This window comes from Manis pentadactyla, chromosome 11 (assembly GCF_030020395.1).
Source record: "Manis pentadactyla isolate mManPen7 chromosome 11, mManPen7.hap1, whole genome shotgun sequence".
NCBI lineage: Eukaryota > Metazoa > Chordata > Mammalia > Pholidota > Manidae > Manis > Manis pentadactyla.
In genome coordinates, this window is record NC_080029.1 from 117,057,505 (window position 1) to 117,082,788 (window position 25,284).

General features: G+C 40.3%; 1 protein-coding gene and 1 long non-coding RNA gene across 4 annotated transcripts in view; one reads left to right on the plus strand and one right to left on the minus strand.

Moving 5' to 3' along the window:
* GLCE (glucuronic acid epimerase) overlaps positions 1-16,369 on the plus strand; it is a 123,903-nt gene extending 107,534 nt beyond the window's left edge. For 2 of the 3 annotated variants that reach the window (XM_036932321.2, XM_036932323.2), the window contains 3 exons: positions 3,481-4,076; positions 7,218-7,463; positions 12,416-16,369. In XM_036932321.2, the coding sequence (XP_036788216.2) occupies positions 3,494-4,076; positions 7,218-7,463; positions 12,416-13,440 (1,854 nt within the window). In that variant the 5' untranslated portion in view covers positions 3,481-3,493 and the 3' untranslated portion in view covers positions 13,441-16,369. Of the gene's footprint in view, positions 1-456; positions 646-3,480; positions 4,077-7,217; positions 7,464-12,415 lie in introns of all 3 variants that reach the window. The other variant, XM_036932322.2, reaches the window with a different exon arrangement.
* A 2,821-nt stretch (positions 16,370-19,190) lies between these two features.
* The window catches only part of LOC130679623 (uncharacterized), a 56,104-nt gene continuing 50,010 nt past the window's right edge, over positions 19,191-25,284 (minus strand). Inside the window, exon 3 of the long non-coding RNA XR_008992651.1 lies at positions 19,191-19,792. This is a non-coding gene — a long non-coding RNA (uncharacterized LOC130679623). The remainder of the gene's footprint in view (positions 19,793-25,284) is intronic.

A 25,284-nucleotide genomic window follows, 5' to 3' on the forward strand; every position in this document is an offset into this window, starting at 1 on the left:
CTAAGAAGCCCTGCTTACTTTTAGTAAGGAGTGGTATCAGATAACAAAATCTGAGCATAAAGGTATTGAAAGTCTTTCATTTTGTCTTTTCTTTACTTCCCTGCCATGTGCTTCATCGTGATGGTAGCCTGGTTCTGTAAGCAGGGTTATTCTCCTTTGAGTTGTGGAGGAAGAGCGCTTCTCAAAGATGGGAAAAAATCCTTACATTTCTCTTTTAATTGGTGTTAAGTGTTAGGTATAGAAGACAGATGATTCAAATGTTGGCACATAAGTACTTTTAATGAATGAGTTAAAAAAAAAAACAAGTATCATTTAGTGTTACAGTACTGGAAGAAAATCCTCAATTTATAAATATATGACTTCTGGAAGTTTGCTTGTATTACACTTTGGTTTAATCATTCAGTACATTCTCTCCTAGTAATAATGCAGATGATAAAATATGCTATTGTATTCCAGCTCCTAAAACCTGTGTATGATTTCCAAGATGGACTAAACCCATCTCTTTGCCTCACTTCCCTCCTGATGCCCCACTGAAATAAGATGTGTTGAAATAAGAAATGGAGACACTAATAACACTAAATAGGAAGACTGCCAAAGAGTGATAATTGGACAGATTTCTGGATCTCTCTATTCAAGTACTAGAAGGTATAATTGTACTCTTTCCTCACCTCCCCATACCTCTCTCATCTCTGCACTGAGACTAGATAGCTGGCATGGACCCCATGTAAAACACCACACAGGTTTTCTTTAGAGAAACTGGAAAAGGTTACGTTTTCCAAAGTGTTAGTTATGTCCCCCGAGCAACAGAAAAAAAGCCATCTTTAATGCTTAGTGAAATAAGCCAGGTGGAGAAAGATAAGTACCAAATGATTTCACTCACGGAGTATAACAACGAAGCAAAACTGAAGAAACAAAACAACAGGAGACTCACAGACTCCAAGAAGGGACTAGCGGTTACCAAAGGGAAGGTGGTGGGGGAGGTGGGCAGGGAGGGAGGGAAATAGGGATTAAGGGGTATTATGATTAGCACACATAATGTAGGGGGGGTCACAGGGAAGGCAGTATAGCACAGAGAAGAGAAGTAGTGACTCTATAGCATCTTACTATGCTGATGGGCAGTGACTGCAATGCAGTGTGTGTGGAAGGACTTGGTAATATGGGTGAATATAATCACCACAGTGTTGCTCATATGAAACCTTTATAAGATTGTATGTCAATGATACCTTAGTAAAAATAGAAGCCATCTTTATTCTGACAGTTTAGAGGGCTGCTGGCTCCCCAACCACACACTCTAAAAGAATACTGCCAGTCAGCCTGTATTTAGCTCACACAAAGCCCTATCAGGAGAGCAGTCTAGCCAAAAATCAGACCAACTTCACAATAACAGAGGAAATTTTTGTTGGCTAATGAGTCATTCAGGTCTAAATATGAATGACTAACTGAAGATCACTAGGCTTGTGAGGAAAACTAATGACAAAAAGAGACTAAAGTGATCAGAGAAATTGCCACCAGAGAAAATAAAGCTAATCAGAGAGAACTTTACAAAAAAGGAACTTTAATATACTCAGAGCTGTAAGAAGATACTATATCCATTAAACAGAAGAACACAGGATTACAGATTAAAAGAGCACACCAAGTGCTGAAGTAGTGATTCAATCGTAATTGCAGTAACACTTTTCCTGGAAGCTGCAGAATTCCTAGGATAAAGAAAAAATCCAGAGGGAAATCATGTACAAAGTGACAAATATCAGACTCATATTTGAGAGAAACCAAACCTCTCATCAGTAACCCTTAATGCTTAAAGACAATAAAATGTTGCCTACAACATTTCAAAAGAAAATAATACACAACTAGGGATTCTATATCCTGCCAAACTATTACACAAAGGCAAGAGCAGAATAACATTTTCAAGCATGCAAGGAGTCAGGTTTACCTTCTCTTGGAATTAAAAGAAGTCAATGAATCACACATTCAGCATCAACTTTCTTGAAAAAAAAAATTCACTGTGCAATTTTTCATTAAAATTTTCATTTGGAAGTTGGATGTATTTTCAGTCTCTTCCCTGCCAAAAGTGTTCATTGAGAAGAGAAAGAGGGAAGAAGGATTACAATAAAGTAAGTAGTTGTGGATTTACACCATAAAATAAATTGCAGAGTGACTATAGCAAACAGCAATGAGACTACTCCCTTTACTCTCGGCAGCCAAAATTCCATAGATTGTATATAAAACCCTTAATTTTCCATATTTCCCAATGAACCCAGCAGCAAAGCAGCCTGGGACAGCTTGCATTGCAGTCACAACTGGCTGCTTTACTATATGGCCAGACGGGCAGCAGCATCAAGTTCTTCTCCTCATGACTGGAATGACATACTCTGGCTTATACTTAAAAGCATCATTCTAACTGCTGTGTTGAAAATAGACATGGGGAAGCAAGGGTGGAAGCAGGGAGACCAATCTGGGCATCGTTGCAATATTCCAAGTGAAAGATGCCAGTGGCTCTGATGTGGTAGCCGCAGAATTCGTGAAAAGAGGTCATATCCTGACCGATTGTATATGGGGTAAGCAAGGAAGCAATGAAGATTTCTGGTCTGAGCAGGAAGAAAGAACAGGTTGAGGGGAAAGATTAAGTTTTGGATGTTAGGTTGCCGAAGTCCACTTGACCTGCAAGTAAAGGTGTCAGTTATTTGGATTGGCACTTAGATGTGTATGTCTGCAGTCTGAAGAAAGGTCTGGCCCAGAGATAGAATCTGGGGAGTAGTCAGCATATAAATTGTATTTACAGCTATGAGATTGAATGAGACCACCTAGGAGTGAAGAGAGAGAAAGAAGAGGCCGAGGACTGGGACCCTAAGGCGTTCTGTAAGGTTCAGGGAGCTGAAGAAGGAATGATCAAAGATGACTGAGAAAGAGCAGCTGTGGGTGTAGGAGAACTAAGCGAGAATGGTGCCCTAGAAGCCATGGGAAGGAAGTCTTTCCAGAAGGAAGGAGTCATTGACTATTTTGTGCTGCCTCTGAGAGATCCAGTAGGATGAATACTAAAAATTCACTGTTGGATTTAGCAACACAGATGTCAGTGTTTACTTTTAACAGAACTTGTTATATTTTTCAAACAGCTACTAAGCTGTTAGGACAAAAATATTAAGTTGTTTGGGCCCAACTACTTAATAAATGGAATTATTAGGTATTTCTTTTGGCTTAGGAGCTTTGTAAAAATTTACTAAGATACCAAGAGAACCACAAACAGAAAGTTTGGGAATCTCTGCTTTAGGATAGTGCTGAGCATTTTAAGAGGGAAATACCTCTTGTCTTTTTTTTTTTTTTTTTGTCTGCTGAAAAGTTTGAGTTAGTAATTTTAAATCTGATCAGATTCATGCAGTTAATAAAATTGCCCTAAAGTGGTTGCTCAACATAAAAATAAAACCTATCCTAAGAGATATCAATAACACACCTTTGCATGCATTTTTCTTCTTGCCTCCGTAGGTATGGTCTGAATATGCGTTGCTTGGCAGCTCGGGTCAACTATAAGACTTTGATTATCATCTGTGCACTCTTCACTTTGGTCACAGTGCTTTTGTGGAATAAGTGTTCCAGCGACAAAGCCATCCAGTTTCCTCGGCACTTGAGTAGTGGCTTCAGAGTGGATGGATTAGAAAAAAGAGCAGCAGCGTCTGAAAGTAACAACTATGTCAACCACGTGGCCAAACAGTCTGAGGAGGCATTCCCCCAGGAACAGCAGAAAGCGCCCCCTGTTGTTGGGGGCTTCAACAGCAATGCAGGAAGCAAAGTGTTAGGGCTCAAGTACGAAGAAATTGACTGTCTCATAAATGATGATCATACAATTAAAGGCAGACGAGAGGGGAATGAAGTCTTTCTTCCATTCACTTGGGTAGAGAAATATTTTGACGTTTATGGAAAGGTGGTTCAGTATGATGGCTATGATCGGTTTGAATTCTCTCATAGCTATTCCAAAGTCTACGCACAGAGAGCCCCTTATCACCCTGATGGTGTGTTTATGTCTTTTGAAGGCTACAATGTGGAAGTCCGAGACAGAGTCAAGTGCATAAGTGGGGTTGAAGGTTGGTATCTGTCTGCTCCACTGCATCTTTCTATCCTGATTGTGTTAAGGAACAAGAAACTCTAGGGGTTAATTATACAGCAAGTACATACATAGCTTACTATCAAGAGATGTTTCATCACGCTTAGCAGGGAGGAACAAGTTAAGTCTGAACCTAGGGCAACTTTCAGGATGGTGTGATAGGGCTGCAGTGAGATCATAACTGATCAAATAGGATTATTCCATTTACCAGCTTCAGAATCTAAAATTCTCACTGGTAAGGTCAAGGCATCTCCAGAAATTTTGCATTAAAATATACAGTTATTATACTGTGTGAGGAAGTGAAAGGGAGAGAGACCATCCATGGACCCATCGATATACCAGTGCAGCTTTGTTACCAGATTAGTGGGGTATCATCTCTGGATGGAAGTTTAAAGTCCTCAGAACAAACCTAATATAGGTAGATAATATTTTCTCTGAACTTATACTGAATTCCTATAGTCTGTTGTATATTGTCTTTAAAACCTAGAGCCATGGGGTTTCCTTATGGTCATAATTTGTACATTTTGGAATTTGTATTTCAAACCTAGAATCAGAAAGCCAAATTGAATTTGACTTTACATCATTTAATCAGAGGAAAGAACTTAGTGTATTTTAAGATTGCCTGGTTTTAGTTTTATTTTCCTAATTTTATTATAAAAAGTGATTTTAATATCTTAATATTTTAAGTTTTCTATGATAACTTTATCGAATGTTTAGAAGAGGGACCAAATTCACATAACATTCTTACCACTTCAAGATAATTATTAGAATTTTTGCATATTCTCTAGAAGACTTTGTACCTGGCCATATGTTTTAACATAGTTGCAATTGAGGGTAATTAGTTTGTTAGAGATTCCACAAGTATCCATTGCCAAAACTTTTTTTGAGTGATTTAAAATGTATAAAATTGAAACACATTCAGATGTTAAAAAAACAAAAACAAAACAACTAACCACTGTTAATATTTTGATGTTTTCTAATCTTTTTTGTTGTAGATAAACATTTTTAAAACAAATTGGGATGATACTGCGTAGTCAATTTTTTATTCTCCTTTTTGCATCTAACATTATTTTCCCTTGTTGAATATTTATTGAGCATTGTAGTGACTAATATCCATAGTAAGACACTGCCATGATATATGTAATATATGGAACTGTTCTCTTCAGTTGGTTGCTTAGGTCATTTGCAGTTTTTTTGCTCTTATGCATAATGTTATAGATACTCATAGTGAATCATTTGCTATTTTAATTGCATTCTCAGAGTAATTTCCTAGGAAATAAACTGCCATGTCAAATAATATATATCGATCTATTTTGCCAAACCGCTTTACAAAAAAAGTTGAACCTGCTCACTCCTCCAGGAGCAGAATATAAGGCTGCTCTTGTGATCCAACTCTTGCCATCATGGAATATTGGTTTTTAATCTGTTGCTTATAAAGGATCTCATAATCCGCTTTCTAGAACAGTTAGTAAGATCAAAGTTTTTTTCATATTTAACTATTATAAAATGGTCTTCGTGTTCTTTCCCCCTTTTTCTAATGTGATTAATTTTATTTTTAAAATATATACATTTGTGTGAATTTTTATTTATATGATAAGTATAGTGACATTTGTTAAAGATACTTTCTTAACTTTGGTTGTCTTTTCATTTTACTTATGATTTGTTAGTTGTAGAAGTATTTAGTTCATTTTACTAAACTTTCAATTTTGATTTACTTCTTCCTTTTTTTCTTAGAAAGTCATTTCCCACACCATGATCAGCTGTTCATCTGTATTTTCTCTAATAGTTTTATGGTTTTGTTTATTCACATTTAACTTTTTAGTCCAGAGAAATTGATTTATATTTTGGTAAATGGTACAAAGTTAGGGTCTAATTTCAGCTTTTTTTCCTTAGCATATATTAAATAATCTTCTCCACTGATTCATAATGTAATCCTTATCATTATACTAAAATATTTTGAATACTAGAGTGTGTTTCTGGCCTACTATTCTGTTCCATTGATCAGTCTATCAATTCTTAGACCAGCTGCACATTATTGTAGTTACCACCCATTTTTAATGAGATCATATAAACCTTCCTTTGATTATGTGAAAATAATTCTATTTGAATTTTGAAACACTCTTCTCCTCTTTGAGAAATAATACAGGTTAAAAAGCTTATCTGTAGCCTAGGTTTCTTAACCTTATATGGTCCCTTATTCCTTAGACTGTTTTGAAACTACACCAAAACAACACAGTTTTGTGGGTTCCCAGTTTCCACTGTGCCCACCTGATGCTTGTTAACTTGCTTTAGAATTACAGATAGGAATTCATCTCTCAACACATAACACCATGATACAATAACACAGTATTCTGTGCAATGTAGTATTACTGTATTTCCCACATAGGAAATTACTAAGATAAACACTGGTACCAAACACTTGGAAGTTTTGCTTAAAACTTTACTAGAGGCAGTCCATTAATGCATTATTTCAAGAATGTATGCTTTAAATGTACAACTTTAATTCATTAAAAAAAAACACTCCCTTGTTTTCAAGAATTACATTTTGACATTTTGACATGAAGGATATGAAAAAGAATTGCAAGTTTGTTTATACTTTAAATTGCCTAGTTGTAACTGGCTTCTTAAGCACATCTTTTAACCATCAGGTAATAAATAGGTTTATTAGACCATGTCTTCACACTGGAGGGAGAAATGAGAATGTAATTAACTTGTTAAGCACAAATGTTTAGGAAAACTTCAGGATTAGTATTCTAGAATAAAACTGGTAACATTATCTACTTGTATTTAAATTGTACAAAACTTTATGAAACAGGATTACCAAACGTGACATCTGTAGCTATGAGCAAAAGTGACACACATAAAAAGTGAGTCCTTAAAGGATAACCTACAACATTGCATTTCTGTCTACCAACAAATAATGAATGAACACTTAATTTTGTTTTTCATGTCTGTATTAATTTGATGCTAATTCTCAGTAATAAACAATAATAATAAGGACACTCAGAAGTTGCTGATAACCTTCTAACATCCCCCAGAAGTAGAACAGTGAAGAGTGGTATTCAGAATAGGTTTGTCAATGTCTGGACATGGTTATTTATTTTGTTTCTCTATTTTATAGGTGTACCTTTATCTACACAATGGGGACCTCAAGGCTATTTCTACCCAATCCAGATTGCGCAGTATGGGTTAAGTCATTACAGCAAAAATCTAACTGAGAAGCCCCCTCACATAGAGGTGTATGAAACAGCGGAAGATAGGGACCAAAACAGCAGGCCTAATGACTGGATTGTGCCGAAGGGCTGCTTTATGGCCAACGTGGCTGATAAGTCTAGATTCACCAATGTTAAACAATTCATTGCTCCAGGTAAGTGTTCTATTATATGTGTCTGCTAATTTTGTGTTTGTTTATGGCAACTGATACGCCCTTTAAATTGTTTTTATAGTTTAAAAATCATATTAGCAGGCCCTTTATTTTACATATATAAAGAAACAATTGGTGTTACACAAATGAAATCCCTAAAAAATCCAAGATTATAAAAAGAATATTTACCACGTGAAGAGTCAAGACAGATTGAATGTTAAAATTCAGGCTACTGAATGGTACATATCTCATTCCAGGGATCAGTATGACACAGGAATGAAATTCCTTGGTTTATTTTAATATTTCAGTTCAGTATTCCTTAATTTTTTGTAACTACTTTACATTTAAGGTACAAATTGTTCTTTGTGGAGAGAGCCATCCTTTCCTTTGCCTATTTTTTACTGGTGACCTTTTATTTTTTCAAGAAAATACAGCATTACCAAACCAGGCCTGCTTCCCATATTGAATTTTGTTAATGTACTAGATTGTCTCAAATTTCATATAAAATCATTTCATTAATAAAATTATTTCTATAATCAAATTAACTTTATGCAGCATTTCCGTTTTTCTAAGACAGTCTCATTAATAAGGATGTAATGTATTTTTCCCCACTAATCAATATCCTGGAGAATTAATGAGTCCATTACTTCAAAAGACAATGAAATAATTTTAGTTAGCACCTCAGCTTAATTCTCTATGGGTAAATGTTGTCAAGAACAGAGCTCATTCTCCCCTCCCACCAACCTTTCAGTGGGTAAATAAAAAGAGAGAAAAGGTTATACGATTTCTTCTGTATGCTCTCCTTGTCCTTTATTGATGACTGTGTAATTCACAGACCTTGAAAGCCACAATACAAATCTACTCCCTTTAGATGGTCTTAAGTAATGGATGTATGAGTGCTTAATGCAGTGCAAATAATGGGTGACCTTTCGTTTTTATTCTGTGACTAGGACATCTTTTCTCTTATGGTATTCTGTGATATTCCAGAACACAAAGCATCTTTTCTTATTATAAAACAACAGACTTGGCTAGGTAAGAAAGTACATGGAAATATTTAAGAATGTTTGCAATACCTGAGAGATCATTGTGGCAGGAAATGATTAGGCTAAGCAAGAGGAATTTGGTTTTGGGTATACCCAAGGAGTTTATTTTTACACTGATTTATTTTTGTACTAATGTCTGGATTAGGGTGGAAAACAGCAGCCCTCATCTTGATCTCAAGTATTGGCAAGTTTTCTAGAACAATCTTTTGAACTCTATCTTGTTTAGAGCAATAGATTTCACTATGCACTTTTCATTGTATGCCTTGGGTAATAAAAAAGATAGGTCTCCTTACACTAAGTCAGGGACCCTCACTTTAGCCTTTCATTCTGCATCCGGTAGCTAGAAATGAAACTACTTTCTGAGGTGGTTTTAAGCATTTGGAGAGAACTCTATCTGTGACACCGCTCTGACAGCGGAACACAAGCTACTCACAGCTGGAACTCTGGGTGGTGGGAGTATGCTGGGAATGGGGTGCTTGTTTGGATATCTCAGGTGTACCTGGAGTTGCATTAGGTACAAGCGTATGAGGGAGAGTGAGTTAGGGTTACATGGGAGCAGAAGGAAACCAAAGAAATGAGACTGTTTTATTGAAGCATAGGTATGGGAGATGACGCTTTTTAGACCTTGTGGGAGATAAATTGGAGAAGAAATTGGAACTTACACATAAAAGCACAGACCTTAATGAGGCGAGGGTCTAGAGGACAGGGATGAATGCTGCTGGCCTTTTACTTTTTGTTTCTTGGCTTTGACTTTTTTCCCTGAAATAAACAAAATCATCTAGAGGAAAGAACTACACATGGGTCTGCAGCACATTTTTTATTGGTTTATTTGTTGAATTGTTTTGTTTTTCTTCCTAATTTTAAAATGCAATGAACTGAAACTTTATACCTACCCTCCTCTGTTAAAGTACATTAGCTTTCCCCTTCCTGAAGCTCTCTCATCACTTCCTTTCCATGACCTCACTTTCCTCTCTCTGTAGCCACTCTTTTTCGGACTTCTTGAGAGCTTCTCTTTTAATGCCTAACCCTTATCTCTCAGTGTTCCTCCAGGTTCTGAATAGAAACACTCCACATAGTAAGTCTGTTGATTAAGTAAATGAATGATGATGATTTGTGTTCTATGTTACAATACTAATTTAAAGACTATTCTTAAATGTTTATCATCCTTTGTTGCCTAAATCACATGTACATACAGCACATATACCAAAAATAGACACTTCTCGTGACTCGTAGGAATAACTATCCAGAGAGATAGATTTCAAACAATAAAAAACTCAAAACTTTCTATTAGCCGATTTAGAGCAGGGATCTCTGTCTAGCACAGGACACCCAGTAGAGCTCAGAACCTTGCCTGGCGCATTTCCAAAATGGTTGCCAGAACCATAGTCACATCCCATTTGCTACCATTACATCGTTCTGAGTGAGATTGACAGATTATTTAACCTCTGTACATCTATAAAGTGGTAATGAAAAGACCTATCATGAGATTGTTAACACTATAATTGTTCATTAGTTGATTTAAATTGGGGATTGTGACTTCTTCACTTCTGTGTGGCTCAGTAACAGAAGTAAAGTTTTAGGAAAATTTATAATGATTTTTTAAAGAGATTACATCCCATGACATTATTTATTGCTGAATTCTTTCAACTAATCTGTTAAATTGAAATGTAAGGTGATTGATTGAACCATATCATTTCATTGGATTTGTATACATAAAGCAAAAAGTAGAATAGAATTCTGAAAGGAAAATGGGCAATTCTTCACCTTCCTCCCATTTGGACTACGGAAGAGGCTCATTGTCATCCCGTTTGGTGAGAATGGATATCATAGTTAGTAATATGTCTGCTTGATGAGGCATTATCCTAAGAATGAAAAAATAAGTAGCGCCCAAGGTAGTCTTCTCTACTGAATATAAGTTAATCTTCAGTGATTCATAAGTCAATTCAGAATTTTGCCGTGTTTCAGGGATGTACTGACTGAGCATCAGATTGCATTTTATTATAGATGCAGGAAAACGCTAGTTAAGAGAAAATGCTCAGATAAAATGGATTTTTGCTATATTGAAAGTGTACTTCTGAAATCACTTTTTTAAAACTCAAAACATCATTCTATATTTAAGTCTATCAATATGTTCTCATTCTTGATACAATTTTCATAATCGTCTATTCCATCAAGTAAAATAATTAAGAGCCTTGGCTCAGTTACATCCACACTGGTAGAGTCTAATGTTGGGAGAGTTAAGTGATCGATTCAACATGCTAATATTCTCCAAGTTGATCACACTGTATACGGAATCAGTTCACATTTCCAATCTTTGATTCCGGTGACACACTGAAAGATTTCCTCAAGGACTCTTCAAATCATATCTGATTCTGTGGCTATGTTTAGAAAACTAACTCATCTTTCCACTGACCAGTCTCATAAGAATGCCATTTCTACTATCAATTTATTTTTCATAGTCTTTGAACTCCCATCCTATAATCCTGGTTTCTAGTCCCTACCCTACCACTAATTAGCATTAGCTTTGGGCAAACTTTTAACCTCACAAAGCCTCTATATCTTCATCTGTAAAATGGAAATAGTAATTACTGCTCTACTATCCTCAGATTATTGTGAGGGTCAAATGTGATAATACATATGTATGTGTTTTGAAATCTTAAGCTCTAAAAAGATCAAGAATTTCATATGTACCATTAATACTATAGGATTTGTACTATGTATATTTTTGTCATTCTTGTTCTTTCTACTGCTGCCGTTTGGTTTTATATTCCCAGTTTCTTTTCTTGGTAGATCTAGACCAGCAGTATTCAGAAGTCAGCCTTCTGAAAGTCAGCCATCATTGTATTGTAGATATGTTAAGATATTTCCTACTTGATAATTCAACAGATAAAACGGCTTTTACTGTTTCATCAGCCCCTGAAGCCAATGGCTTTAGACTAATAATAACACCATCCTTTTTTACTATGTTCTAAGACACTATTTTTTTTAATCCTTGTAATTATCTTGAAAGTAATATTATCTATACTTAACATGTAAACAGACTGAGGCTCAAAGAGCTACATCTTCTTGAACAACTCAAAGCCAGTCAGTGGTAGACTAAGAATTCGAAAAATATTTGGTTTTTTTTTGACTCCAAAGCCTATCCTTCTACCTCCACCTCCCCTAGTATCCCTCACTTTTTGTTGACTACATGAACCCACTGCTTATTTTCCAGAAATTTTATTCATAATTCCAATGAATATCTGGAAACGAACCTACCATTTTCAGCATCAGTTAGTGATTACGGGTGTGTATTGTGTGGCCAGACTAGACAACTGGGCCCCAGCTCTTTGTGTCTTAGGCAAGTCACATAGTTCCTCGGTGTCTAAGCTGGTCATCTATAAAGTGAGAGTAATAACAGCACTACTCTTGTAATTGAGGAGTAAATGAGTTAATATGTGAAAAACATTTAGAACATAATAAATACTTAATGTTAATTAAGTGTTAAAAAATATTGCATATATAACCATTCTTTTCTTCTAGCCTCTGTCTCGAAATATTATATGCTGAGCCAGTTTGGGGCTGTTTTTTTCTTACTTGCAAAACAGGTATACTGGAACAGTCATCGATCAGCCAGCATTTAATCTAGGAAAGGCATTTTTATCAACAGTATCCTAGCCATTTACTCTTAACCTTCTAATGTAAATCAGGCTAAAAAATAAGAGCTTTGATTTGATACTCACAGCTGTCATGGCTCACCAATTCTGTCATATGTTTATGATTAATTTAGTTTAAAAATAAAAATAATAGACCCATAAAATACTGACATGTTAATTTTGCATGGTCAGTCATTATCAAGGATGATGCAGTTAACTTCTAAATACAAAGAACTTTTATTCTAATCAGTGTTTGTTGGTATATTTCTCCCTACAGAAACCAGTGAAGGTGTGTCCTTACAACTGGGCAACACAAAAGATTTTATTATTTCATTTGACCTCAAGTTCTTGACAAATGGAAGTGTGTCCGTGGTTCTAGAGACCACAGAAAAGAATCAGCTCTTCACTGTACATTATGTCTCAAATACCCAGCTAATTGCTTTTAAAGAAAGAGACATATACTATGGCATCGGGCCTCGAACTTCGTGGAGCACAGTTACCAGGGACCTGGTCACTGACCTCAGGAAAGGAGTGGGTCTTTCCAACACAAAAGCTGTCAAGCCAACCAAAATAATGCCCAAGAAAGTGGTTAAGTTGATCGCAAAAGGGAAAGGATTCCTCGACAACATTACCATCTCTACCACAGCCCATATGGCTGCGTTCTTTGCTGCCAGTGATTGGCTGGTAAGGAACCAGGATGAGAAAGGTGGCTGGCCAATTATGGTGACCCGTAAGTTAGGGGAAGGGTTCAAGTCTTTAGAACCAGGATGGTACTCTGCCATGGCCCAAGGGCAAGCCATTTCTACATTAGTCAGGGCCTATCTGTTCACAAAAGACCATATATTCCTCAATTCAGCTTTAAGGGCAACGGCCCCTTACAAGTTTCTATCTGAGCAGCATGGAGTTAAAGCTGTGTTTATGAATAAACATGACTGGTATGAAGAATATCCAACCACACCTAGCTCTTTTGTTTTAAATGGCTTTATGTATTCTTTAATTGGGCTCTACGACTTAAAAGAAACTGCAGGAGAAAAACTCGGGGAAGAAGCGAGGTCCCTGTATGAGCGTGGCGTGGAGTCCCTGAAGGCCATGCTCCCCTTGTACGACACTGGCTCGGGAACCATCTATGACCTCCGGCACTTCATGCTTGGCATTGCCCCCAACCTGGCTCGCTGGGACTATCACACCACCCACATCAACCAACTGCAGCTACTCAGCACCATTGATGAGTCCCCAGTCTTCAAAGAATTTGTCAAGAGATGGAAAAGCTACCTTAAAGGCAGCAGGGCAAAGCACAACTAGAGCTCAGAACCAAAACTGTTTCAGCCTCTGCTGAAACTACAGGCTGTGTCTCAGCAGAGCATAGGCACATTTTAAAAGGTTGTATACTAGGGTTACATCAAAGCGATAAATGATCCTTAAAACTAGTCTTCTGAGATAATTGCATTCCGTGGGTTGGGTGTTCAGAAGTGTAAGTGACATTTAGAGCAGGAAAGGGTTTAGCCCGTGGGCTAAACAAAGGTGTTTAACTTTGCCTCGCTTATCACCCTGTATGGTTCCACAGGCCAGTCCCTCTCCGCTTGGGAAAGATAATGGTAAATAGCTGTTACTGGCCAGCTGTCTAGCACTTACTGAAAAACTTAGTATGGGGCTCTTTTAAAATGTGATTATTTATGTTTATGTTGAAAACTGACTTTAAAAAATAATGTGCTGTAATACAGTAAATATGTACTTGTAGCCTGAATAGTGGACTGTGTGCACCTTTTTAAAATGAAATGATGTTTCTTTTCTATGGATTAATTTCTTGGAGGCAAAGGAGCATTTGTTGCATTTGTTTAGCTTGTTACATATGGAGAATATTTTGAATTTATGATTTTCTTAAAATGTGTAAATTAAAATGCAACCAGTGTTCAGGCTTCACAATTACACGAATGTAAGCACAACTTAAATGAAACTTGACTGCACAAGAAATTACAAAAATACTATTGGTTTTATGAAACTTGATCTACAATCAGTAAAGGTTTGATAATCAGTCTGTTCAACTCCCACCCCCATTGTGATGGGGTTTTTTTGTCACTATCTAGAATTTTGTATTTCATTTCTGACTACGCTTGAGAGTTTTGTCTATTTGGGGGGAGCATTTTGGGGACATTTTGGAGATTTTATTACAAGCCTACTTGGGGAAGGAGCTAGGAATTTTGATAAGTCCACTACCACTGCCCTTTCAGGATTTCTTTCCCCCTTTAAAGAAAAGTACTAGGTCAAATATTACATACAGTAATCATAGCAGGTCTTTTTTACTTTTTAGATCATTCTTGGTTGTCAGCTTTCTAAACCACTGACTCTGCATCAGTGTTTCAATTCTGCAATTTTAATTTTAAATTATTTCAGCTGTTGGGTGAAGCAGTGCTGCTGCATTTGCTGTGCATGTGTATTCAGGCCTTTGTTTGGTTTTATTTCCCCCTGTACCTCATATAAATAGGTTTCATAACCCTTATGTCCTGGGCAGTGGCTCCTGTAGGGCTCCAGCCATTGGGTCAAATCAAGGGAGGTTAATTTTGCTGTCTTGTTTTGTGTGACAGTACCCTAAATCACACAGTGACTTTACAGATGGGAACAGCGCCATCCCACATGTCCAGTGCAGTCTGTCTGTGACTTGTATTAAGTGCACATCAAGAACCAGGTGGGCACCTGTCCTCACAGCACATCTTAACTGAACTCAGCCTACCATCACTGCTTAGAAACTAGAAAATACATGTATACACGTGAGTATGATATGTATGTGCAAAATACGTTTATTAATGGCAAAGAGGGCAGAACAAAAAAGGTATGTAGATCTACACTGAAGACAATAATAAACTGGCCATGGAAATGTAAGCTTAAATTGTCAATTTATGTGACCGCAGCTCTCTTTTGCCCACAACAAAATAGTTGTGGGGTATTAGGTTTCTCCCTAGCTTTTGAACTTGGTCATTCTTATACATTAGATGTCTCAACAAGAATATCTGGACTCCTTTTTTAACTTCAACACTCAAAAATAAACTTTCTCCTCTTTACTTCATCATATTTGTTGTTCTTTGAAACAGTGCAGACTTCTGCCTATGTTTGCAAACCAATACTTAAGATTAAAGGAATCAGTGAAAACAACATGGTACTGCCTCTGTGACAAATATCAGTGCCTTAACAATGTGGCTGTCCTTTTCCACTGAAAAAGGAAGGACATTTTGATCTAGAAATGGCATTGCTATTTCGTTGCTATCGGTGTCACACTGCCTTTCACATTGCAACAGCAACTTGATTTTTCTTGTGATTCCAGAATTTTCTAAGAGAGTTGAACTTGTAGCAACACTGTCAGTACAAACCACTGGTTCTCAAACTTCAGGATGCCTCAGAATCACCTGGTTGCTTTTTGAAATACAGTCCAGATACTGAATAACTCTTCCTGGGGAGCACAATACTCTTCACAATACTCTGCATGTTTCACAAGCATTCGGGTAATTCTGATGCAGGTGATCGGGGGCATATGTGGAGGAACACTGCCCAACACTAGCCATTGTATTTTTGTTCATAAACACCTATGGAGTTTTCTAGGGTTTTTAATCATGTAAAATGTTTACTTATTCTGAGCTTACAGAGAACGGAGAAGGTATTTTAAACTTTTGTTTCTTTAAATTTTTCTTAGTTTCAGGATGATGGATATTAGTTTTGTAGGGTTAGCTTTGATGTTAAATCAGTTGCCACTTCAGTTGCAAAATCAGCCAAAAGTTTCCAGATGATGGTCAGGTTTGACCCTTTGGGAGTTATTGTACATAAAGGCTTCATCCAAATACCATCCAGTGTATGTGAGCAAATACAAAAATGACACAAAGCACAACTCTCCGGATGCGGCAGTCCTTTTTCTTTGTCAGTGTGCAAACGTTCACTGAAAGCTGCTATTTTCATTCTCCTTGTAATTGTTTTTCTTGTTTCTCCATTGTACATGTGGGCTATATACCATGTGTTAAATATGCAATAAAGTGTTTACTGGATGCCCTTCTGAAGGGTGGTCCTTTGTAAAGCTGTACAGACTTTGCAGTTTAAGCACAATGTGCACATGTTAGTTTTATATACAGCAAAACTTGGTTTTTTTGCAGATGGAAAGGTATTTTGTTTCTATACAAAGTAAACTGATTGTGCTTAATGTAAAGCTGCTTTATAAAATTGTAAAATAAAGTTTTTATCGTAAAAGGAATACACCTGGCTGTTTCTCTTCTCTAATTATTCTAAGATTATTTGAGCCCAGCAGGCAGATGTGTGAGCGTCATTTTCTGTTCAACCAGTGACAACTAGTCAGGCTGAACAAATGTTCAGTAAAGGCACATCAAGCCTTTAAGACAAAGTGGGAAAGAGTATATCACATGGGCCTTAACTCTAAGGGCTACTCTCTAGGGGGAACACAATATCCACAGAACAGTATCAGAAAAATAAAATGCCAGTTGTGTGATAGTCAGAGAAGGTGCTACAGAGGAGGTAGGGCCTCACTGGGGGCCTCCGGCCTGGGTACCAGGTAGAAGAAAAGGAGGGGTGGTAGTGTGAGCATAAACGGAGCCACGACAGCTCTGAGGGTGCCCTTCCCCGTGCCATTTCAGGCTGGTAACCATTTTTGTCTGATTTAGATTTATTTGAAAGTTCAGCCTTCCTGTATTTTCAATACTTGCCTCTTCTCCAAAACAATATTATTTAATCTTTCTCCCCTCTTCTTTTCAGAGAGTAATGATTAGGCACCCAAATATATATGAAACCAAAGTTTCATTGCATATTATTGTTTGGACTGTAAACATTCCACACCATTTATATAATGGAATTCCAACTGATCACTAGTCAACTCTCTCCAGCTGACGGGTGCACATATTTGACAGGCTGCTAACCAACATTCTTGGCATCTCTTAACTTCTCTATCATCCTCAGTTGGGAAACAGCCATAAGGTTGAACGCGGCTGTTAGGCTGCTCTTGCACTGATTTTGCTATCTTAGCTAAACTGCTAGTGCATTGGCCAGTCTGCTTTCGCACACAGCCGCACGTGTTTGCCTCCCCGCTGCCCTTGAGAGAGGTTAGACCCTCCACGCTCCAGAGGACTTACTCCGTCGTCTGATGAGCCTCTTTCCCTGAGAATGCCTCTTTCGTCTCCACAGCTCTGACAGCCACTGTGTGCCATGTAACCCTGCCTCCTCTGGTCTTGACTGTCAGGCTAGGGCCACTCAAGCTGGGCCAGTCCATCTCTTCCCCAGGAATCTGAAACTGGGATGGATAAAAAAATAAGCAGATACACAGTGAAAAGCAGAGATGAAAATAGAATCCAGGCCCTGGATTGAATGCATTTCCAAAGCCAGCTGCATTCCATTCTCGTTCCATGAGATAGTGTGTCCTTAGGATAAATTCCCTAAGTGTGCTTAAGTTGGCTGGACTTGGTTTCTATTACTTAAAACTAGCGAACCCTAATTAATAACAGTGGTATATTTCTCCATTATAGAGAAAATACAGTGTAAAATCTACATTTTCCTCCAATCTGGGCCACTATTTGCTAAGGCTGCTGTAACAAAATGCCACAGATGGGCAGGACAGCTTGAACAACAGAAACTTATTTTCTCACATTTCTGGAGGTTCTAAGTCCAAAATCAAGGTATCAGATCTGGTTTCATTTGAGGCCCCTTTCCATGGCTTGCAAGTGGCTGCCTTCTTGCTGTGCCCTTCCATGGTCTTCCCTCAGTCTGTTGTCCACATTCTAATTATGAGGACACCAGTCATAGGGAATTAGGGCCCAGTCATATGACCTTATTTTACCTTAATTACCTTTTTAAAGGTGCCTTCTCCAAGTACAGTTACAATCTGAGATCCCAGGGGTCAGAACTTCAACATGGATTTGGGGGGGGGACACAATTCTGCCTATAACAACCATTCTTCACTCTTAAGTGCACAGAAACTGAACTTGCGAGGATTGCCATTGAATCTGCTAATAATCAGCTAAGCCCAAAACTCAGCTCTTTAGGCAGAAATCTAGACTTGAGCTCAGGAGACAGAGCTCCCTGGCTCTACCATTGTAGCCTTGGGAATTTACTCCGCCCATAGGGTTCAATTGCCTCATATTAAGTCCAGTGAAAGAGAACTAATAAAGTTTTTTATAAGCTAACAAAAGGTAACCACTAAACTTAAACAGTGTTGTTAAAAAATACATAGACACAAACAGCTGCTAGATTTTATTCTTACCATGTGCCATTTGCATTAGCCCATCCCAAATATAAAACTATGAGGTGTTAATGTATATAGATACAAAATTGCAAGCTGTGAGATTTTGTTGAACGACAATTTTTTCAAATCTCAAGTCTGCATTATTGTAACTTACAAAAAGTTAATGCTATAGGGGTGAAATATTGATTTTCATTATACCAACTCATTAAGGACGTCAAATTGAAAATGGATGTGAACTTAAATGTTGTATTGGTGATGAATGTGAGGGTTTGCTGCCCACTTTTTGGTGCAAGGAGCTATGTTTACCATCTGGTAAGCATGATTGGTAACGTGTGTGCGCGTTGCGTTTCCTGAATATTAAATAGCAACAACACTGCTAATCCTTTCTCAAGAGTAGGAGGATTTGTAGGACTGCAAAGCAAACCACTGAGGAACACTAGCAAAGAGAACAAAAGGAGAAGAAAAAAGTCCTGTTGCAAGTAGAGCAGCCCATGAACTGACTGATGGTAAATGCACAGTTTAGATGGGGTGTTATTGAGCACCCCCACGCTCATTCATCTGGGCTTACTACCAGGAAGAGCCAGTGTCTTCCTGGGGTTTTGCTCTCTTCTGACCAGCACCTGGTGAAATCACTAGATAACAATGGCTGCTCCAAATTTAATTAGTAGTTTAAAACCTATACATGCTTAAGTTACTCTACAAGAAGATATGTCAAAGAAATAATCAATCTTCCCATGTTTTCTGCCGCCTGCTACTTCTATAGCTTTTCTTCTTCCTTCCTAATTACAACCCTTAAATAGAATTCGTGCCTCATATCAAATTTACCGAGTATCATAATTCTTCCAAGTGGTAAAGATACCTCAAGACAAATGCTGGGCATAGAAGCCACAGGGCATAAATATGCAAAGAAGTAAAAAGCTAACCTTTTCAAACAATAAGGCTTCTCTCTCACTTACCAACTTTACATTTCCCTGTATGGCCCCGGAAGATGACTGGTTAGCCAGAGACGGGTAAGATTCCTCAAGGGAGGAACAACTTAAGACAGGCACAGTCGCAGGGGGGCCATCAGGTGAGAAATTGGGGATCAACAGAGGTGAGGCTTAGAACCTCACCCCCCCTGTTCTGAGAGAAATCTTCTGCATCCGTGGATGTTTTATTGCCCTGGTCTAGCTTGGATTAACACATAGTCTACAGGCACACACCTGATCATCTACATTTGCTCTCTTACAACACTAAACTATGTTTTCTACCTTTATCTTGCATCTACCTACCACTTCAGCATTTTATTTAAAAAATAATAATAGTAAGGGAGAAATGTGGGATTCACATATAAATCAAGTATAAAAATCAAACGAATATTCATATTTGACCTGATTGTTTATAGTTCATAATGCGTGATCAAAACCGAAAGTTTCTGTGATGACTGCCCTTGTACTGTTCACCATGTAACTTATTCACTATGTAAGAATTTGTTCTCCATGTAAGAACTTGTTTGTTATGCTTCAGAAGATTGGAGACTGACGAAAATTAGGCTTGGGGTGGATTAATGATTGTGCATTGAGTCCCTTATACAGAATTTTATTGTTGTTAACAACCATATGATCAATAAATATGAGAGATGCCCTCTCAAAAAATAAAAATAAAATAAAATGGAGAAAAAAAAAGAGAATGGCTGCTCCATTTCAGTTTAGCAAGTCTGGTGAAGAGCATTAATACCTTCGGGGACTAGAGAAGGAAGGAGATCCCTGGGGTGAAGTGGGGATTGGGGTTCTTGGCAGAAGGGTATGACTGGAATTTAATGCCTGTTATTCTGTCTTTCCTTTTAAGCACGAGTGAAATTAAGTCCTGCAATTCAATCAAATTTAGAGTGGGTGGCCTCAGACTGATCCCCAAATCCGATCAGAGGCTTGGGAAGGTAATCAGGGGACAGCGTATCTTCCAACTCCTGCAGGCAGCAAAGAGAGGCCCCGTCTCCATCTGGCAATATCCACCAGAAGATATTACCCAGGCAACCTGATGTGAGCTCGGATAAATAGTCAGAGTTCTTGGTGTCTGGGTATAGCAAACTATAGTTTTGGATTGGTGTTCCTTGATAATTTTCATTTAGGAATAGGGAGAGGGAACAAACACCCTTGTAGATGCTCCCCAGACAATCTCACTGACAGCTCACCACGATGGAAGCCTGACTCTGGTGGTAGATGCAGAAATGAAACACCGTGTGACTAACTTGCTCAAGGTCATGCAGTTCTTTCCACTAAGCACTTCTGAGCCCCTTCCTACCAGTCGTGTGCTACCTGCCAGGACAGAAAAGGCGAGAAGATCCCATCCCTGCTTGGAGCCACAGCCCGGAGCACTCTTCCTCTGGTAGGCTTTGGGGAGCCTTCCCTCTCCAAAATCAAAGACCAAGCAGTGGTGGCAATGCCCAAAGCCAGAGTGGCCAAGGGCCCACAGTCGGGCTTTTACAAAAGGACTCCATATGCATGCTAATGCTTTTGATGATCTTGGGAAGAAATACAAGGTAAACTTTATAGTTGAAAAAACAAACTTGAAGAAGTTAAACAAATTGGCAGACGTGATTCAGTTATTTGACAAGCCAAGGGCTACAAGCCAGGTACGTCTGACCCCAGAGTCCCTGCTCTGAACCATCATCCTCAAGCAATAACCATGTTCCGCTATCTCCTGACTGTACCCCAGGGGCCCCACACAGTGTGCTCAGCGAGGAATGCAGAGCTCAGCCGCAGTGCTCACCCGCAGATGAGGAGATAAGCTCATTTCATCTGTGGGCTCTACATCAGAGCTGCTGAAACGGACTGGCTCCGCTAAATGCTTACAGGAGCCCAGAAACAAACGGGAGGTTTTTTCAGTGATCAAGTTGCCTTGTTATGTCACCCCATTTCTTCAGCATCCCTGGACTCTGTTTGCATTATGTTTGGGACAGCCCAGCATTACCGCCCTCTGGGGCCTCTCCCAACACCCTCCTGCTGTTTACTGTCTTCCCAAATAGACTTTCAAAGCTGTATAGCACCCAGAGTTAAGATGTAAGTAGAGTGTGCTTGTGTATGTGCAAATGCATACACATGCCTGTAAATGCACAGAAAACATCTGGGAGGATTCACAGCAGTTACCAGGCATTCTGTGGCTGCGGGGGATGCAGTGAGGAGTGAGAATAACTGCCTGTAAGACCACAAAGGGACAGATCTAGGAGGTCCACATACTTAATTCTTAACTATGAAAACAACAAGTATTGAAAATATTACAAATTCTAAATTAGAGTTTGCATTAATGATATTGAAAGCTTCCTACATTAAACTTTTGAGAGTCCCTTCATCATTTTAGCTTATCCTCAGAGTGGTCCTAGCGGCCAGTGGAGTGGGCCTCTCCTTTTAAAGGAGGAGCAGAGGACCAGCGTGTGGTCACTTTTCAGGATCGGTCTGCTGGTGACAGAGCTGAATTGACACTTGCAGTTTAAGTCTCTTGATTGTGTGCTGTGTGCGTATCTTATATGGGAGTCTAGACAGGAGCCCCAGAGTCAGGCTGCCGGGTGCGGAGCTGTGCAAGGCCTTGTCTGCTTTGGCCCTAGGCTTGGCATGAAAGGGGGGGGTGGGCGCACTTCTCTCTCGGCTTCTGTTCTCTTTGGTTATCAGCTCCCCTGTGTCCTCACGTTAAACGCTCCCTGACAGTACAGGAGAAAGTGACCCGGAAAACCACCCAAAGTCTGAAATAGGTAAAACAATTTGCCCAGTTGCCTTGTTTAAAGCTGGGTTATTTAAAGAAAATATTTTAAGGGGACAAAAAATACTACATCTTAATGTGCCAATTACCTTGTAAGCTTTTCAGAAAAATACTTGTATTATGTTCCTAGGGAAAACCCAAGCAGTCTCGTGCCACTTGAGTGGCTCCCAGCCATTCGGCTTCATGCCGTCACGAGAAGGGCTGCATTGTGTTGGAGGTAGACTGACCTTCCCTCCCCAGCTGTGGGAGGCAGGTTAAGAAACTGCACCGGGACGCCTCATTGACTCTCTGGCTGTGTGAGTGTGGGATTGCAGGGCACGAATGGGAGTGAGGAGCCCAATAGGGAGGGCACTGCAGGAGCCCCATTGAGGGGTGGGGGCGGCCAGGACTGGCATCAGGTGGTGAGATGGGGTTGCATTAAGTCTGTGTGGCTGATGGACTGGCTGTGCAGGGTGAGGGATAATGAGGAATCAAGGGCCACTCCTAGGTGTGGGTGACACAAGGGCCAGGTCTCTGCCTGAGATGTGTAACACTCTCCAATTGCTTCCCATTGTCAAAAAACAGAATCCAAAGTCCTCGCCAGGCTGGGATCCCCACAGCCAGCTGCCCCGGCCTCTGCCCCTGCCTGACTGTGGCTATTAGCTTCTCGCATCACACACTGTGCCCTAGGCTGAGGCTTCTTGGACTGCCAAGCTTCTCTCAGGCCTTTGCACTGCCAGTCCTGCCTGGAAGTCTGTTTCCCAGTTTTTCACGGGCCTGGCTTCTCCTCTTCGGTCATCAGCTCCAATATCAGGTCCTCGGTGAAGCCTTCTCTGACCACCCAGCTCAGACATCACGCCAGACACCACCTTCCAGACATCACTCGTCACAGCTCCTTGCTTCTTGTGTCTGCATAGCCTCTCTCACCAGCAGAAACGGGCTGTCCAGGGATGGTTTGTGGGTGCACTGCTCCTCTTCCTCCCCAGAATACAGCCTCCTTGAGAGCAGGCGCTGGACTCCTTGGTCTACACAGTAGTCCTAGCACCTAGCACAGAGTGAGCTCGATAAATGCTGGGTGGGGGGCTGGATGAATGCATGCAAGCCAGCTTCCAAGAACAGAGCAGGCCTGGAGCCAGCCCTCCCCTCCCAGCACCCTGACGGAGCTGTCACACCCACCAGCGTCTGCATTGCATCGCCCAGGAGCCTAAGGATATGAAGACTCCGGCTTCACCCGAGACCTACTGAATCCAAGTTAGCATTTCACCAGTATCCGCGGGTAACTGGTGTTGGTATTAGCACTTGAGAAGGACTTATGAGCGCACCAGTTCTCAGCTTGCCTGCATCTCCGGGGAGTTACACACCACACGGAGGCCTGGGGCTCTCTCTGCACAGGTTCTGATTTTATCTGTTCTTGGTGTGGCCTGAACATCCCAGCTGGTTATAACGTGCAGCCAAGGGTGAGAACTAGCTGGTATCTAGTTTTCCTTCCTGTTGGGAAGCAGAGAGCAAAGCTCAAGGAACGAAGAGGAGTATGGCTTGATGAGGGCGCAAAGAAGGGAAGCGTGTGACTGCCTCCCTGTCTTGGCTCAGCCACCAACAGTGTGCCCGTTTGCCCTTAGCGGTTGTATGCAGGGTCCTTCGCCTGGTTGCTAAGGTGCTCTGGGCCCTTCTCCTCCTTTTCCAGTAGCTCTAAAGGGAAGGCTGTCTCTCTCTCAGGGGAGTAGGGCATGACCCAGGGTGGAGACTGAATCCCCATCAGCCAAGGACCTCCTCTTTTCCATCACCCCCCACGAAAATAAGCCAGTTTCCAGGGTTCTCATTTTGGAGTTCTCTGGGTGCTCAGTCGGGAAGGTGGGTCGGGTGAGCCCAGATCTATGTGTACGTGTGCGAACACACACATGCGCACACACACACTGCAGCCTGCCCACCTCCCACAGGAAATCCAGGGTTCTGCCCAGGTCTGGTGGGCCCAGCAGATCCTCTGGCCAAAAAGTGTAGCTAAGTAGGATTAACAGAAAACAGAGAGAAGTCTGGAAAATCACACTCAGCGGCTCTTTACAGTGGGCGGAGCACACGGCCCGCACCAGAGCCCCCCGGAAGAAATGCCCAGCAGTCCTTGGGTTTCCAAGAACAATTCCATTTCTTGGTTGGAAAAAAGGGATTTGAGTCTGAGAAAAAGACCCCTGGCCCTTCCCCCAAGACCCACCTCACAGACGCCTCCCTGACTCACCCTTGCCTCATCCTGGCAAGCTACCCCTCGGGCTGAATTAAGATTCCATTTAAAAAGCAGACTAAATAGTAACCTGTTTCCATCATCTACACCGTAGTGGTGACGGAGTAACCAGGTCCTTCTTCGAGAGAGGTTTGCTGGGAGGCGGCGCAGCCTCCCAAAGGAGCCCTTTGGCCGGAGGAGGAGGGTGACAGACACCCACGCATGACAGTCCCTCCCTGGCTGGCTGCCGGCTCCAGGCTGCAGTCCCCGTCTCCCTCTCTGGCTCTGTGTCCTGCCAGCAGCCTCTCGATGGACGGAAGAAATCGTTAACTGGAGGCTTTCTCTCTGGTTCACAGTTCCTCACTTTGCACAGCCGCCTTAAATCAATGTGCCCAGCCTCCGGTGACAGCCGCCACGCCTGCCCGTGCCCTAAGCAGACCCCACGGTGCATTCATATTCTTAATTGCTAACTGGATTAAACTACACTGAGGAGGAAAGGTGAGCGGAACTCAGCCCTGGTCTCTCCGTGGCTGACTGCACAGAATTCTTCAGGGCCTTACAGAGACCAGCCCCCTGCCCTACCTAAGTGGACGTCACTCAGGAGAGTGGAGGAGCCCCCTTCCAAGAACTCTAGGAAAGCCAAGGAAAATGCCCCGAGAATTTTTTGTACGTTTCAGGGCCTCATGGCTCCTGTCCACAACTATTGAACCCTCAGATGCCCCAAATATCACCCAAAGATCTGGAGAGGGTCTGTGAACTCCAAGTGAAAAATCATTTTATTGTTTATGTTTAAAAATATAAACTCACAAGCCTTTAGAAACCTGGCAGATTAAATAGTTGTAAATGAGTAATCGAGTCAGTAGGTGATGAGGATTGATGGGGATTGTGCCTAAAATGAAACATTATAATTCTTTCAAAAATTAAATCATTACTAGGTGGACCAAACAAAATGCACCTGTAGACTAGATTTAATTCACAGGTAACCTGAGTATTGTCC